Here is a 16,926-nt window from a genome sequence, read left to right on the forward strand (position 1 = left end):
AGTAGTGTGCTGTGAGGGAGAGATGTATGTGATTTGGCAAAAGGGAAGGCCGACTGATTGTTCAAGAGAGAAGATGAACTTGAGGTTACATTGATTCTGAAGATGAAGAACTGGAGTAGGTTGGGTGGCTGCGATTGCAACGATTCGATTCGAACAGGACTACGGCATGCAAGGCTTGGGAGAAACGGAATCAATTGTAGGCTGGCCGAGATTATTGAAGCATAGTGTCTGGCAACTTAATTTCTCTCTCTCATTCACCTGTCATGATAGAAAAAAGATTGAATGAGAAGAGAATAGATATATTATTTTATTATTTTTAATTTTGATTGATTTAATTAATTGAATGAAATTGTTTAAAAAAAACTAATTGAACGGAATTATAACAAGTTTACTAATTGAATTTAAATTATTAAAATTAAAATGTAAATTCGTAAAAAAAAAAAAAAGACTTTTTATGCGATTAATTGGCCTTAAAAAGACTTGAAATATTCTGAGCATCAAGTTTTATTATCTAACTTTAAATTGTCAACTTCCCATTGAATTTATTTGATACTATGAGTAAATTAGAATTTAAAATCCTATTTTCTTATGAGAGAAAAACAAATAATGAAAAAAATAAGATGAAGACAGCTAACTAATTGTCTTTGATATATGACCTTTATTTAGCCAATCCAAACCTAAATTTTTAAAGCCCCAGGGTTAAGATCCTCTCTCTGTCCATATACATATACATTAGGGTTAAGATCCTCTGTTGTTGCATTGAACTTAATCAAAATGAAGGTCAATTAATTGAATGGTTTAGATTGATGCGCAGGTCAATTAATCCTTTAGTCACTTTCCATTACTAATCAAAATTTTATTAAAACGCACATCTCTTTTTGTTAATTAATCAAAGCTGCATTAATACATACTATAGATAAACTAATTCCAAAGAATGTTTAAAACAAATAATTAAGAATTTAATAAAGTTACATTTCCAATGGGAAAGCAGGTTAGCAGTTAGCACATACTAACAGCCACTAAAATACATCCAGTTGTGACCTTGTGATGAAGTGGCTCCATCTTGTATTTTCATTTTTTTTTAAAATTTTTATAGCACCAAGCTATTCTTGACTTCCTAGGCTGCATTTTGTCTTCACCATAAGACTTCTTCCTTCTGCTTAGAATTCTCCAAAACATTTGCTTGCCTCTTGTTTTCTCAACCTCGATCGCTCTTTCGATTCTCACTTGCAATTTAATTTGGGTTCATTTTGAAATTTTCTTGCACAAGAAATGACTTGGAAATGTCTCTGCTGCGGCTTTCCCAGGGAAACTCAAACCGTGATGATCAGGTATGCCATACTATCATTAACAAATTCATCAATTAATTAATTAATACTTCATGCTTTGAGTTTTTACCCTTTAATCTTTCCTTTCAGTGCAAGTAACGAGAGCGATTATCCCTGGGAAAGATACACTCTCAAGGAGCTTCTGCAAGCAACAAATAACTTTCATAACAATAACAAGATTGGAGAAGGGGGATTTGGAAGCGTGTATTGGGGTCGAACAAGTAAAGGAGTAGAGGCAATCATGATCATCTTTTCTTCTTTCATTGATTTTCTGCAGTTTTAATAATTATGAAGCAAACAAAACCTTATCTAGCTATATAAGCTTATTTTAATCTGAAGTTGTTCTTGCAGATAGCAGTGAAAAGACTGAAGGCGATGACTGCAAAGGCAGAGATGGAATTTGCAGTCGAAGTGGAGATACTTGGGAGGGTGAGACATAAGAATTTGTTAGGTTTAAGGGGATTTTATGCTGGCGGGGATGAAAGGCTTATAGTCTATGATTATATGCCTAATCATAGCTTGATCACTCATTTACATGGCCAACTCGCTTCAGATTGTTTGCTGGATTGGACTCGGAGAATGAACATAGCTATTGGATCCGCTGAAGGATTGCTGTAAGTAAAATTCATCATACTTGCAAAATAATTTACATTAAACAGATTGTTTCTCATCCTGGCTACTTCTATGTCAATTTTTTGAAAAATTAGGTATTTGCACCACAAGGCCAATCCTCATATAATACACAGAGACATAAAAGCCAGCAATGTTCTCCTAGATAAAGAATTCCAAGCAAAAGTTGCAGATTTTGGATTTGCAAAGCTGATACCAGATGGAGTTACTCATTTGACCACTAGAGTAAAAGGAACTCTAGGGTATTTGGCTCCGGAATATGCCATGTGGGGTAAAGTTTCCGAGAACTGCGATGTGTATAGCTTTGGAATTTTGCTCTTGGAAATAATTAGTGCCAAAAAACCATTAGAGAAACTCCCTGGAGGTGTGAAGCGTGACATTGTTCAATGGGCCACTCCATATATTCAAAAAGGTGCATTTGATCACATTGCTGACCCTAGGTTGAATGGCAAATTTGATCGAACTCAGCTCAAATCGGCTATCATGGTCGCAATGAGATGCACCGAAAGTAATCCAGAGAATAGACCTAACATGATGGAGGTGGTAGATTGGCTTAAAGGTGGGCTAAGGAGAAGGACAAAAGAGGTATCCTACATACGAGACAAGGTCGATGAAGAGGACCAAAATGATACCGACTAACGATGAAGAAGGTTTTGAAGTGGAAAATGTCAATGGAATAGCTAGACAGCATTCAAATTAAATGCAATATATCAAAATTTTTAACTTCATTTATTTAATAGAATCTTCAATTTATTCTTGTCTGCTATTATTCGAGTAATGTAAATGAAAAAAAAAATTGAAAGATAAAAGTGATTTGGGTATCTCTGATTCTCTGTTTTTTAAATTCTCCACTTGTTTTATTTAGAATTTATTAGGAACTTTATCTCTTCAAGCAACACACACACATATATATATATATATATATATATATATATATATATATATAAAAGACATTGTCAAAAGCTTTCACAGGAAAAACTTATGTTGCAAGAAATATTTAACAAATTAACATAGGGCTGATGTCACATGTCGTTATCAAACATCGGAAAATGAAGACATCGCAATCATAGTGATATCAGCTTCTTTATCAAATTTGTTCATGTTGCCTTCTGGTTTAATTATATTTTGATGATATCAGCCAATTTATCAATTTATTTTATTCTATGGGGACGCACATTGTATGGGAATAAGTTCCACAATGGCCTGAGAACGAGGCGTAGTAGAAAGCCAAAATGGGCCTTCTCTAAATTTTTAGGGTGGAAATGGTTTTGGGGCCTGCGTTATAAGAGTCATATGAAAGATCTATTTTCGGACCGTGAAAACCCATTTCCCATTTTCCAAACACAACACTACCCATTTGAAAAGTCAATATATTTAATTTCTTTCTCAAATTTTATGGAATACGCGATTCTGAAGAATAATAATAATTGAGATTAGTATCTTTACTATATTTTCGTAAATAATTCAAAGCTTTTTTTTAACTGGAGACTATAAATGTTTTTTTTTTTTTTAATTTGTTAGGGTTTAACTAGGATTTTTACTAATATCTCATTTTTTAGATGATTTTAATATTATTGAATTTATGTTTATTAATATGAATTGAACTTTATTATAATAGAGAAAGAACTTTTATTAATAATATCAATACAAAATCTATTCTAAGAACAATCAACTTGAAACTCTATTCAAATCCAATTAATTATTGTATATAAACGGAGAGTTTTCTGTCAATAGGTGTTGGCTTGATGGTTTAACAGTGAGGCCCTAGGATCCCGGGATGTTAGGATCCCGGGATGGTAGTATCCCAGATTTGAACTTGGGACGTCATGTCTCGCTACTTGTTTCTTGAAATTTTTATGCTATTCTAAGAGGCCAAGGAGTGATTGATTAGGTGAATGGGGATACATCTCCACAATAAAGAAAATAAAAAAAATGGAAAACTGAGAGTTTTGTAATGTATTAATGTAGGAAGGAAAAATCATATATATATGTAGGGCAAATTTTTGTTAATTAAGGCAGAGAAGAAGCAATATACAGCATGCATGCCCATGATACAGGTGATAAAAGGCTGGAACCAATGTACATTAGCCTATTTGTGGGGCTAGTCTTCAAATGGATTCAAGTTTCTGAGATTTTAATTATCAATATTTTCTGCTCAACGTAAACTGGGACAAAATAACGGCAATTTTGTTCAAGCTGCTGTACATTAGAGTGCAAAATTCAGAAGAAATGTTGTAGAGACATAATATTACACCGGCAACAACAGCATATGGCTTCACAACTGCCAAAGTTCATGTTTTTATCGTAAAAAAGAGGGCAAACCTAGTTATCCTAGGTGTGTAATTAGCTTTAGTCATATGAGGACTCCCTACGAATTGGGGAGGCTTCTTTTGGTTGGTAGGTGGAAGCGCAGCGCTTTATAGGACATACGTGTATGTATGTTTATATATATATACTCTGATAACTTCATTCACGGTCAAAAACAGCAGTGCAATTATCTGTTGAAAGGTAAAATGATAATGGCAGTGGAAGGCCTTTGCGTTTTGATTGGGAAAGAAAGAGAGAAAGGAGACTTAGCTGGACCTGGACATATATGCTACCTAGCTGAAAAGGAAATCAGCCGGCCTATTATTATGTCTAGGGTTTTCAAGTTGAGCCCCCCCATAGAGTCCATTCCATTATGTTGTCATTTTGTGTTTCAATGGCTAACGGTTTGTGAAAAATGAAATTTAAAGTCAACAGTGAATTGGGTTTCTTTTTTCTTTAAAAAGAATTATTAAGTGCTGCTTAATTGGATGAAGTTTATAGGCATGATGGTCCAGATTGATAGCTGCAGCCTTATAGCAGGTTCACAAAGGAAAGGAAAGAGAAGAGTGGATGCCATGAATAGCAATCACGAGAAGCAATACATACATAAAGGATCAAAACCCAAAATTTTTGTTCATCCAGTAACTATCTTACTCTAATCTCTGCTACTGAAAATGATGTTACTTGTCAGGGATTATTATATGTACAAACGCCCATGGGAGACCAATTCTATTTTCTTTTTTATTTTTTTAAAATTGAAAAACAAATATACAAGGAAAAAATTTAAGGCACTGGGATTGGCCAACGAGAGTGCTGAAGGGGGAAAGTGTAGAAAATGAAAAAAAACCTCGATTGATTTTAGCAAGTGGCTTTGCGCACAACGGAAACTGTCTTCAACTTTCTGGATGCAGAAATAAAAGGGAATTTTTAACTCAGCTTACAGTCGAGGCTTTCACTGTCAAAATTGAATGTAAAGTCTCAAATTCAAATTATAATTAAAGTTAATTAAAAAATTTGAATGTAAACACGTAATGAATCAAATTAATTTAATTAAACATGTGATGAAGTGCAGGTAAATGGACTTATAATTATATAGTAATTTTATATGTCAGTTCTATAAAGATAAATAATTTATTTGTATTTTCACGCAATCTAAGAATATGTAATTAATATAATTAAACTAATAAATTTTATTTTCTCAATACGTATTAAAATTATGGGGATATTAATAAATTAAAAATAAATTATTATTTTTAAATAAAAAGTGAAATATAGGAAATAATATTTATTTATTAATTTAGATAAATTTTATTTTTATCGACATTAATTACTCGTTCTTGCACATTTATTATTTGGATAGTTTTCTCCTTTTTCCTAACATACCTATGCCAAATCTATTATTCTCCTACTCTATATGCAAATAGTCACAAAATCAATTAAGACACTTGTTCAATTATTATTTCATAAGGACGGCTCTTCATATTGTCCTGAATTAACATTTTTGCTGATGTATTCAAACCACAAATTTAGTATATTGAAAAACAAACACACAAATATAGACCACGCAAAATCAATTCGATGAAAATTAATTTTCAATTGAACAGTAAGTAATTCCAACCAATTTGTTTAATTTTGAGTCAAAATCATCTTTTAAGAAATTAAAAATATTTCCATCATTAAATCTAACTAAAATCAAAATGTAGCTAAATATGACAGTGAGTCAAATTTTTATGAATATTTGATATAATCAAATTCTAATATAATGATTTTAAGTAGTATATAATCGAGTTTTAAAATGAGTTTAGATTTTTAAAATAATACATATGACAAGTTCGGGTTTTGCATGTGAGATATCTGTTACCTGAATTTTTTTATATAAATAATTAATTAAATATGAAATATATATTTTTAATAATAATAATAATAATACCAAATGTTAAACTTTTTATTTACAATAATTTATTTAAGAGATATTAAAAATAAAAATATAATAATGATATTATTTACTAAAAGTTAAAAATAATAAAAAAAAAATTGGAGGAAAGTATAAGAAGAGAAAAGAGAAAAACGTCTTATTTGACTTCAAAAATTATTTGAGAGTATTTAAGATATTTCATATTATTAAAAACTTTTTGATGAATCGACTTGCTCTAATAACTTTTTCTGTTTAATGAAATCTTTTCTTTTGTAAAAAAAAAAAAAAAAAAAAAAAGAAATTTAACGTATAGGGAAATGAAAGCCATGCTGAGATCAATTCGTTATTTACGTGCCCCCTAAACACAAAACAAGACAAAGCAAGTGTCGGTTGGCCTGTTTTTGAAAACAATAAGAAAGGGACATGTGTGGGCCGGAGAGCTGGAACGGCCGAACTCAAAATCCCAAATTATAAATCAAGTGGCCTTTGCTTCAATGGAATTCAATTTCTTCTTTAAATATAGGGCTAACTTGTCGAGTGTCTATTTATTCATACGTGAAATATGAATGTAATGTTGAAATTTTTCGATACAAAGTTGAAAATAAAAATGTAATAAGAGAGTAATTGGTAAAAATAAACATTATTCAACTTAAATTGGACTATTGAAATGAATTAATGAAATATTTCAGTTAATTTGATTCAATTTTTAATATATATGATTTTGGTTTAATTTTAAATTTAAATAATAACTCAAAGTTAGCTAATTCTTTCACCTTTATCTTAAATATATTTTCAAATAATTGGTATTTTTCAAATATAGAATTACTCATCAATTACAGAAGTTGAAATCAGAAATATAAATTTGGCAGAGACAACTGACACCTTTAGCTTAAATTATTAAAAAAGAAAATTACCAGATATCGCACAACAAATAAAGAATAGAAAGAAGCAATGTTAGAGCAAGAAATTGAAGAAAGCAAGAAAGAGTAGATATGGAGAGACAAAAAGGACGAGGGTGGAGGAGAATAGGGGTGGAGCTACGGGCGAAAAGTTTACTGGGGATGCAGAGGGAGTTGTCTTTTTAGCAAACGATGGGATGGTGTTATTGGGTTTGGTAGTCAGTACTCAGTAAATGAAATTCTACTCGCTGCTCCTGCCATCTCTCTGAGCCGCCTTGCATGTCTTTCCTTGCCTCCTCTCTTTCCTAGCTTTTACAGACATAAAAACTCCATCCACACTAAATGAACATCTCTCTCTCTCTCTCTCTCTCTCTCTCTCCTTCATCCAGAGCTTATCACGGAGTAGTGGGCTCATAAATGAAAACCTTCTACTTACAAATTTCATGTCTCATTAATTACACCGACGGCATTGGCATCGTGTACTCACGGTGATCTATTCCGTATTTACTTAACTTCTTTTCTTTTTTCAATTGTTAATTGGTTTATTATTTATTTGATTGCAAGTGATCTCAATTGCACTCATTTTATTCCGTTTTTGATTAAATTTATTGCCTACTGATTTCTTAGAATTATTTTCAACAGTGCAGCTTGAAATTTTATTGGTCCAATCCAATGGTTCATCATCTAAAGGTAAAAATAAGAAGGAATGTTTCAATATATAACATTACGCAAGTCCGATTCAGTTCAAGAAGAATTAAATTTATAGAATATAGTATAAAATGGTATGTACAAGACAACTCAAAGGCCTTTTGAATAGCCATGAGCTCTACAGCATTCCAACCTTTCTCACTTGCTGGACAAGAAAAGATACATGGGAAAAATACCTAATGAATCACGAAGAATGTCCCCAGTTGCACTCTTGCTAGGCTTTCTTAAAGATGACCCATTTACATTTCACTTCATAGCAACAATAGGAGGAGTAGACCAAGAAACATTAGGCCGAATCTTGATTGGATTGGTCCAAGTTTTGATAATAGCTAGAGAAATCAAGACATCAATCCGTTATAACGGGGCAAAGGATGCAATGCCTTCGATCAGGTTGCTAATAGGTGAAGTATAAAAGAGCATAGTGTTATCTTGGTAGATAAAACTCACATATTTACATTTTAATCCTTAATAGTTTACATAAATTTTTACCTTATTTTGTATAAAGTGAAATTCAATTGAATTTTCACATAATTACGGAATTTTTATTTCTTAAAAAAAATTTAAATTAAAAAATTAAAAATTTTCATTTTAAATATAAAAATTAATTGCATTAAATTTTTATAAAATTTTAAATTTCAAATTCATTATGTTACATTTATGAGAATTACCATTTTTTATTAAGTTGATAAAAACTATCAATAACAATTATACATTGACTTGATCTTTGCAAAAAAAAAGTCTTCATTTATTTCTTTAGTTTTAACCTTCAAAACTACTAAAAAAAGAAACCATCAAACCAAAATTAATATATTTATATTAAAATATGTAATACACAAGATTAAGCAGAAAATCAATTATCAATATTTTATAAAAATAATTTAAAATATTTAAACTAAATATATAATATAAAAAATAAGGAGAGAGAGAGAGAGAAGCAAATGAAAGAAACAAAATAGGGGAAAGACAAGGCACTAAGGCAGAGAGCCATTGATTCGATGCGTCCACATCCTACACTCTGCGACCAAAGTACGCTGGTGCGCTCTCTCACACGCACACTCACAGTTTCCACTCACTCCCTCACTCGTCGCGGGAACTCTTTCTTTCTTTTTCTCTGTTCCCAAACAACAAAACCATTAAATGCCCTAAAAAAATAGAAAAATCTTACTAGTAATTTCTTTTAGAGCCGCGTCTCTCAGTCCAAGTACAATCATGACCCTTCTCTAATCATGTATATATACCAGTTGTAACTCTTTTCCTCTATTTTCTCAGTCTCCATTACCTGTCAAAATCACACATCAAATTACAAATCTCTGTTGCATTAACTGATTAATACTCAACTGAAGGGTCTTATTCGTGGCAGTTCCACAACCTCGTCTTTTTCTGTTCCTTCTTTCTTTACCTTTGATGTTGCTTTTGGCTTGCTACCATTTCCAACTCTCATTTTCTGACTCTTAAACTTTTAAAAAGGTTGCTTCAAGTAACAATACCACCCCAGAGAGTTTCCCTAATAAAACAAACTTTGGACTAATTAGCTCTACAATTTTTAACTAAGTTAGTTCTATAAGAACGGCGCTTGTTCTTCTCGTTCTGGTTTCGGCCAAGCCCTTTGCTTCTCTCTAGCGAAATCCTTTTCTTTGGGCCCATTTTCAGATGGGTGAAAACACAGGAGAAACGGCCAAGCAGCAAACTCAACAATCACAACAGCAGCACCTTCCATCTTCCCCAAAAGACCCCCTTGAGGAAACACCAGAAACGAGACCACAGCATCACCAACAGCCGCCGTCTGTTGTCGCTACCGGAGCTCCTTTCATCTCTACACCTCTTTATGTCCCAATTGGTGCAACTTCTTCTGCTTATGACCAACAATTTGAGACTGTGACCCCCAAAAGACCCAGGTATGCTACTGCGCAATGGAAAATATTACCTTCACCACCCCAACAACAACAAACACAGAAGCAGATGGCTACTATTGTCACCCGCGAATCAAGCCCATCACCATCAACAAATCCTCCTCCCACCACCAACCCACAAACCCAACAACTTCACTCTACAGCAGCTTCCTCCTCGGACACGGCTTCGTCTCCTCCACACTCCCCTCTCCCTTATCTCCCCGCAGCTTCTGGTCAAGAGACAAGCAAAACAGAAGGACAGCAACTTCACCACCAGTTTAGAAAGGGCAAGTACGTGAGCCCAATTTGGAAACCAAATGAGATGTTATGGTTAGCCAGGGCTTGGCGGGTCCAATACCAAGGTGGTTATGATGCCTCTGGTTCATTTTCAAGAACTGAATACCCAGATATTGGTCAAACCACTGGCGAAGTCACAGTCCAATCAACAAGAGGGAAAACGAGAGCTGATAAAGATAGAGAAGTGGCAGAGTTCTTGCAAAGGCATGGGGTAAATAGAGATGCAAAAACAGCGGGTACCAAATGGGATAATATGTTGGGCGAGTTTAGGAAGGTGTTTGAATGGGAAAGAGATCAAGTAGGGAAGAGTTATTTTAGGCTCTCTTCTCATGAGAGGAAGCAACATAAATTGCCTGCTTCTTTTGACGAGGAAGTGTTTGAAGAGTTGTCTCAATTTATGGGTTCTCGCATGAGAACTTCGAGCAGAGCTGCGATCGGTTCTGGTGATGATGGTAGGACTGCTCTTGCTGGTGTAAGAGCTCTCCCTCCACCCCCTCCTTTTAAAGACGATGACTACTCCGTCCCAGGTAGGAACTCTACATGAAATCAATAACAAAGTTTCATCCTTTTCCGCTTCTTCCCCTTGTTTTCTCCAAAGAATGCAACTTTATCTTCTGTTGCAGGAAGGACAAAGCAAGTGATGACCAGTGGAGGTGAAGCTTACTTTCACGGTAGTAGAGGGAGTCTGTTAGGGTTTGAATCTTCGATGGACGTGGCTGCTACTGGTGCTTCATCATCATCGAAGGAACTTCGTAGAATTGGTAAAATAAGAATGACATGGGAAGAATCAGTGAGTTTATGGGCTGAAGAAGGGGCACATAGAGGGAGAGTGAGGGTTCAAGGATCAAGTTTTTTGAATGCGGATGAGCTTACTTTCTTTGACGATTCGATGGTAGCTTGCACCATGGAAGCCTTTGAACGTGGACCCCTAAAAGGTTTCTCAGTTGATCGATTCGTTTCTGGACAACAAGTGAAAGTTTTTGGCAGAAGAAAGTCTTCATCGGCTTCTGCTTCTTCTTCTGGTACAAATACCTTAGTCTTAGCATGTGCATTTTAAAACAGCAGTCTGAGAATCCACATTTCACATTTTTTCTATTTATATCAGGTTTCGTTGAAAGATTTCAGCTTCCATCAGTTGAACCCGCAATAAGATGTGAGTCTTGTGCTTTAATATTATCAATCGCAGCTATGTTTGCTTAAGGTTTTTGAATCCCTCTCATTTTTCCATTTGTACGTCTTGATTTTCAAGTATTGTTTGTAATTTGGAAATTAGCTACATATAAGACATTTTCCATCTATGAGATCCATGTATATGCGTTTATGTTAAGCTGCTAATTGTATGAACAGCGATCCCAGCGTGGGAATTTCAAGACCCAACTGAGTATTACGTGGGTTGTCTTCGAGTGCCACCAACAGCACTTCCAAACTTGTTTGAACTCTCGTGGTATTTGCAAGAGCCACCACCTGAAGAATTACGCTTCCCTCTAAGGAGAGATGTTTACAGGGACTTACCTCCAGGCAAAGAGCACTTCTTTACTACTGCTACTGAACTGTTAGATTGTAGAGGTATTGCGTTTGATATCTTAACCTCAGTTATCCGAACTAACCCTAGTATCAGTGGTGCCAATGCCGCGAGTAGAGACTCTTTTATTGGCATTTGGGATGATTGCATTAATAGGGTTGTGTCCAAATTCTGTTCTGTTGAAGTGGTTATTGTCAGAAAAGCGCCATCATCATCATCGGTGAACACGTTGCAGGATCAGTGGCCAAACGTGACCGGATTTGTTAGAAACTTTTGTTTGTGGAGAGGAGAGGAGAGTGACCAGTTGAGGGAAGGTCAGGCCGATCCCTCTTCTTCTATAGTAGAGAAGCTTTTATGGACTTACATGGATATCCCCTATATTCTAGGCTACTATGCGGTAGGTTACTCGGTAACATTTTGTGCGTTGTATCGATCGCAAGATCGCATAATCCGCACTGATCTCTGTGCTGTTGACTTATCGTCGCCGGTGGAGAGACTAAGAGCCCTGGTGCCATGTTACAGAATAGCTGGGTTGTTGCCATTGCTAGCTGAACGTTGCTTCAACAACATCAATAACGGAGGAACTTTTAAGCAGTTAACCTTCAGTGATTTTGAAAGAGTGGATGTGGGTGATGGAAACATCATTGAAATGACACCGAACACAGTAACAAGATTCTTCCCCAGCAAAAGAAAATGGGCAGCAGTCAAAGAAATATATGATTATCTTGACCAGAGAATCCCACACGCAGAATTCATTTTCCGAACACTGGAGAAGGATTTGGCATTGGTGTTTAAACCTCGAGGTGTGAAATTTAAGCCCACGAACTGTGAGCAACTGGTAGAGGCTCTAAAATACGTGACCAAAGCCTTGGTAGCACTGCATGACTTATCTTTCATGCATAGGGACCTGAGTTGGGACAAGGTAATGAGAAGGAGCGACAGAGAAAACGAGTGGTTCGTATGTGGATTCGATGAGGCGGTGGGTGCCCCTCAGCTATACCCACATGGGGTAGTGGAGGCACATGGGAGACACGCGCCGGAGATGGGAAGGGGATTGCATGGGGTGAAAGTAGACGTGTGGGGCGTAGGTTACTTGGTGAAGACGTGTGGATTGGGTCCGGATGGTGTGCCGAAGATGCTTAGAGAGTTGCAAAATAGGTGCTTAGACCAGAACCCAGAGCAGAGACCCACCGCCGCCGATTGCTATCACCACTTGTTGCAAGTGCAGTCGTCTCTGCAATCATCCTCCTCTGGAGGGCCCTATTGAATTGACTGATGTGTATGCTATGGGGTAGCTTGCGTTTGTTTTCTGATTTTTAATATTGTGGGTAGTTTTTCTTTTAATCAGAAAAAAAATATATATTGTGGGTAGTTTCGGAGGTTTAATTTAGAGGGCGGGAGGCTGGCGAGGATTGCTATTGTGATTGTTATTGGCAGATTTTGATACCTTAAAAATTCAATTGAGAAGGTTAAAGATTGACTTCAACAGAAAAATGGCGGCTGTTTCTGCTGCAGCGCAGCTTCTGGGTTGCGACAGTCCCTTTCTATCGAATCATATCTGATTTATGTCATTTCCGTTTAATTTAATTGGAAATTCTTGTGTGAGTATTTTCGGTGTTTAAATAGTATTATTTTTTTTTTTCTCGAGATGTGGTCTCTGTAATTTGGTGATGAAATTTTTATAGCACTTTGTTTACGAGCTGCAAACCATACTGATATCAGCCATTGTGCATTTCATTTTTCCTTCTGAAACTGGCTTCTAATCTTTGAACTTGTTTCATGTAAAGTCCTGTGTGTTTACACGAGGATCATAAAATTCAGAGGTTGGATTATTTTCCTATCTTTTAAATTTCTTTTTCCCATGTTCTCATTGCCTCTGATATGAATTATAACTTTCTTGAATTAATTAACAATCATTAATACAGTATGTTATTAAATTATTAAAAAAAACAGATATTTTGAACTAAAAGCCACGGAGCCTAAAAAGGAAAAAGAAAAAAAAAACTAAACGCAGTGCAGTTGCCATTAATTTCCAGTTCCTCCAACTAAATTACTTGGAACTAGCTCAGTTGCTATCGGATTAATGCTAGGTATGAAATTTTGATTAAAAAATGTATTTAATTCAGTGAAAATGGAGCGATATATATATATATATTGACTTGGTGGAGCAGGGGAAAAAAAGTGATCCTATTTCTGTTGTATAGGAGAAGATTGAAGAATGTGCTGATGGAGAATTTTAGTGGGAGTAGCGTAGGAGTCAATATGCGATGAGAGCAGCTATGGCTAATGCAGTGCTTCTGCTTCTATCATTCTGTCCGGCAAGATATGAAAAAGTTGTTGGTCAGCAAACCATTTCCAGTGGAGGATGCGCCCGCTCCTGCACATTATTGATTTGGGCTCCTTCTCATTTATTGAACTGCTGCTACTTCCCCAAGGAGAGAGAACTTTAGGGTTTAGCATTATATATATCTTTTGAAATACTTATAAAACTATTGCTGGTGTTTAAGAAGATAGAAGTTGAGCGCTAATTTAATGGAATTGAAATTTGTTATAACAAGTATGCAAACATAAGGTACACACAAATTGTACAGTCACACAGTATTAAAAAGAGAAGAAAAATAACACAAGATTTAACGTAGTTCAATCGTAAGGTCTATGTCAATGGGCAAGACAAGAGAAAAAGTTTTACTATAATGAAAATAGCAAAATATAATCAATTAGAACTCTCAAACTCTAACCCCAGTGTGTTTCCCGAATATCTCATAATTCTATCGCAAATGGTAGAATATTACAATATTTATACTGGTCCATACAACGGGGGCATTCCCCCTTCACCCCTAAGGAGATCAGTGGTAGGCTTCGGGCCTAGATCGATACCACTACAAATTTCACTTTTTATCCCAATCGGGTCGTAACGCGAAACTTTCGGGTAGGGTCACAATTCGGGCCCATGAAAAATGTATCCAAAATTTCAAGCCACAAAAACAATTCTTCCCCTTGACTTAAATTCTCTCAATCATCAACAAAATAACCACAAACACTCTGTCTTGTCATATGCTCTCGCAAGGGCACTACAAATACCAACCAAGTCTAGACAATAACTAAACTTGCTAACTGGGACTCCCTTGGTCATCATATCTGCTGGATTATTATGTATAAAGACTTTCTGCACAACTACAGTCCCCTGAGATACAATGTCCCGAATGAAGTGATATCTGATATCAATGTGCTTAGTTCGCTCATGGTACATCTGATTCTTTGTGAGATGTATTATACTCTAGTTGTCACAAAATACTATTGCCTTGTTCTATATCAACCCAAGATTACCCACCAAACCTTGTAACCATAAAGCTTCCTTTACGTCCTCTGCTAAGGCCATATATTCAGCCTTTGTGGTAGACAAAGTAACTATAGCTTGTAATATTGCCTTACAACTGATAGCACTTCTAGAAAAGAGTAAATAAATAACTTGTCAAAGATCTCCTCTTGTCTTTACCCTTACAAAATTTGAATCCACATAGCTAACAACTGAATCACTCATCTTGGCCCTGTCAAATGTCAGACCAACATTTGTAGTACCCTTCAAATACCTCAAAATCCATTTCATTGCTTGCCAATGCTCTTTCCCAGGACACGCCATGTATCTACTCACAACACTAGCTGCATGTAAAATATCAAGTCGGGTGCATATCATAGCATACATGATGCTACCAACAGCACTCGAATAGGGAACACTGGACATGTGCTCCATCTCCTTATCTGTTTTTGGTGACATGTTTGCAAATAACTTGAAATAGACAGCAAACGGAACAGTCGTAGGCTTAGCATTATTCATGTTAAGTACTTTCTCAATACAGGCCTATTGAGACAAGAAAAGATTCCAATCCTTGGTAATTTCCATTCCCAATATCTTCTTTACAGCACCCAAATCCTTTATCTCAAACTCATCACTCAACTGCTTTTTCATAATGTTAATTTGTGATATGCTTTTAGCAGTAATAAGCATGTCATCCACATACAATAGCAAATAAATAAAGGAATCATCTGAAAGCTTCTTATGATACATGAACTACGATTAAAGCCATTACGTACTATGAATGTATCAAATCTTTTGTACGACTGCCTAGGAGAATGTTTCAGACCATATAAAAAGTTTTTAAGCAAACATGATTTTCTATACCTAGAATGACAAATCCCTCAGGCTGGCTCATATAAATTTTCTCCTCCAACTCACCATGCAAAAATATTGTCTTCACATCTAGTTGCTCAAGCTCTAGATCATGAAGAGCAACTATAGCAAGTAAGACTCTGATAGAACTGTGCGTCACAACTGGAGAAAATACTTCATTAAAGTCAATATCCTCCCTCTGAGTAAAGCCTTTTGCTACTAACCATACCTTATATCAAGGTGCTTCAACCCCTGGAGTGCCTTCCTTTTTCTTGAACACCCATTTGCAACCTACCACTTTTTGTCCCTTAGGCAATATTACAAGCTCCCAAGTCTAATTCTTGTGAAGAGATTCAATTTCTTCACTCATAGCACCGACTCACTGATCTGCATCTGAACAAGAAATAGCTTCTCTATAATTGCTGGGTTCATACACATCAACTGTTTCAGCAACTAACAAGGCAAACACAACTAGATTTGCATATGCATATCTTTGCGGTGGTCCAATCTGTCTTCTCTCTCTACCAGTTGCAATGCTATATGATTCCTGTTGCTGTTGCTCAGGTGCATCCTCTTGTTGATCACGATCTTGCACCCCATCCTCTAAATTACTGGACTGAACTGCTGAAGTATCAATATCAATCTCAACCTGTTCTCTGACACCGTGATCTGATTCTACTATTGACTTCTCCCTCTGACTATCCAATGAAGCAGACTTATTAAATGTCATATCCCTACTGATAATTAATCTTGGAGACTTTGGATCATTGCACTACAACCTATAGCCTTTCACTCCAGATGCATATCCTAGAAATATGCATTTTCTTGCCCTCGGCTCAAGCTTACCATCTCTCACATAAGCATAACCAGGGCAACCAAATGCTCTTAGCTGCGAGCAATCAGCAGGTGAACTGGACCAGATCTCAAAAGGAGTTTTGCACTCAATAGCTGTAGATGGAAATCTATTAACAAAAAAATAGGCTGTATTAATTGCTTCATCCCAGAAATCCTTTCCCAATCCTGAATTTGAGAGCATGCTTCGCGCTTTATCATAAAGGGTTCTGTTCATGCGTTTTGCAATACCATTCTATTGTGGTGTCCCTATACAAGCGCGATGTTTCACTATACCTTCATTGCTGTAGAATGCATCGAACTCACGATTGCAAAATGCCAACCTGTTATCATTTCTAAGACGCTTGACCTTCTTTTTTATCTACTTCTCAATCATCGTCTTCCACTGTACAATGGTTAAAAATGCCTCAT

The 16,926-nt window shown here is 35.8% G+C and overlaps 2 protein-coding genes across 2 annotated transcripts; both read left to right on the plus strand.

Moving 5' to 3' along the window:
• The first annotated feature begins 1,202 nt into the window (after positions 1 to 1,202).
• Positions 1,203 to 2,656, plus strand: LOC131171971 (PTI1-like tyrosine-protein kinase At3g15890). Its single transcript, XM_058132697.1, has 4 exons — positions 1,203 to 1,331; positions 1,419 to 1,563; positions 1,680 to 1,942; positions 2,036 to 2,656. The coding sequence occupies exons 1-4, from the start codon at positions 1,273 to 1,275 to the stop codon at positions 2,595 to 2,597; spliced, it is 1,029 nt and encodes a 342-aa protein (XP_057988680.1). The 5' UTR covers positions 1,203 to 1,272; the 3' UTR covers positions 2,598 to 2,656.
• Positions 2,657 to 8,853: 6,197 nt separating this feature from the next.
• On the plus strand, positions 8,854 to 13,124 carry LOC110638220 (uncharacterized). Its single transcript, XM_058132696.1, has 4 exons — positions 8,854 to 10,493; positions 10,572 to 11,002; positions 11,071 to 11,126; positions 11,321 to 13,124. The coding sequence occupies exons 1-4, from the start codon at positions 9,438 to 9,440 to the stop codon at positions 12,760 to 12,762; spliced, it is 2,985 nt and encodes a 994-aa protein (XP_057988679.1). The 5' UTR covers positions 8,854 to 9,437; the 3' UTR covers positions 12,763 to 13,124.
• The last annotated feature ends 3,802 nt before the right edge of the window (positions 13,125 to 16,926 follow it).

The sequence above is a fragment of the Hevea brasiliensis genome, chromosome 13 (assembly GCF_030052815.1).
Source record: "Hevea brasiliensis isolate MT/VB/25A 57/8 chromosome 13, ASM3005281v1, whole genome shotgun sequence".
Lineage (NCBI taxonomy): Eukaryota > Viridiplantae > Streptophyta > Magnoliopsida > Malpighiales > Euphorbiaceae > Hevea > Hevea brasiliensis.

Bases quoted from the DNA above. Each gene is read 5' to 3' on its own strand.
- LOC131171971 (XM_058132697.1), top strand. From the start codon at position 1,273: ATGACTTGGAAATGTCTCTGCTGCGGCTTTCCCAGGGAAACTCAAACC. The intron at 1,564-1,679 runs GCAATCATGATC...TTGTTCTTGCAG, and splicing joins GAACAAGTAAAGGAGTAGAG to ATAGCAGTGAAAAGACTGAA. The intron at 1,943-2,035 runs GTAAGTAAAATT...TTGAAAAATTAG, and splicing joins GGATCCGCTGAAGGATTGCT to GTATTTGCACCACAAGGCCA.
- LOC110638220 (XM_058132696.1), top strand. From the start codon at position 9,438: ATGGGTGAAAACACAGGAGAAACGGCCAAGCAGCAAACTCAACAATCA. The intron at 11,003-11,070 runs TACCTTAGTCTT...ATTTTTTCTATT, and splicing joins GCTTCTTCTTCTGGTACAAA to TATATCAGGTTTCGTTGAAA. The intron at 11,127-11,320 runs GTGAGTCTTGTG...TTGTATGAACAG, and splicing joins AGTTGAACCCGCAATAAGAT to CGATCCCAGCGTGGGAATTT.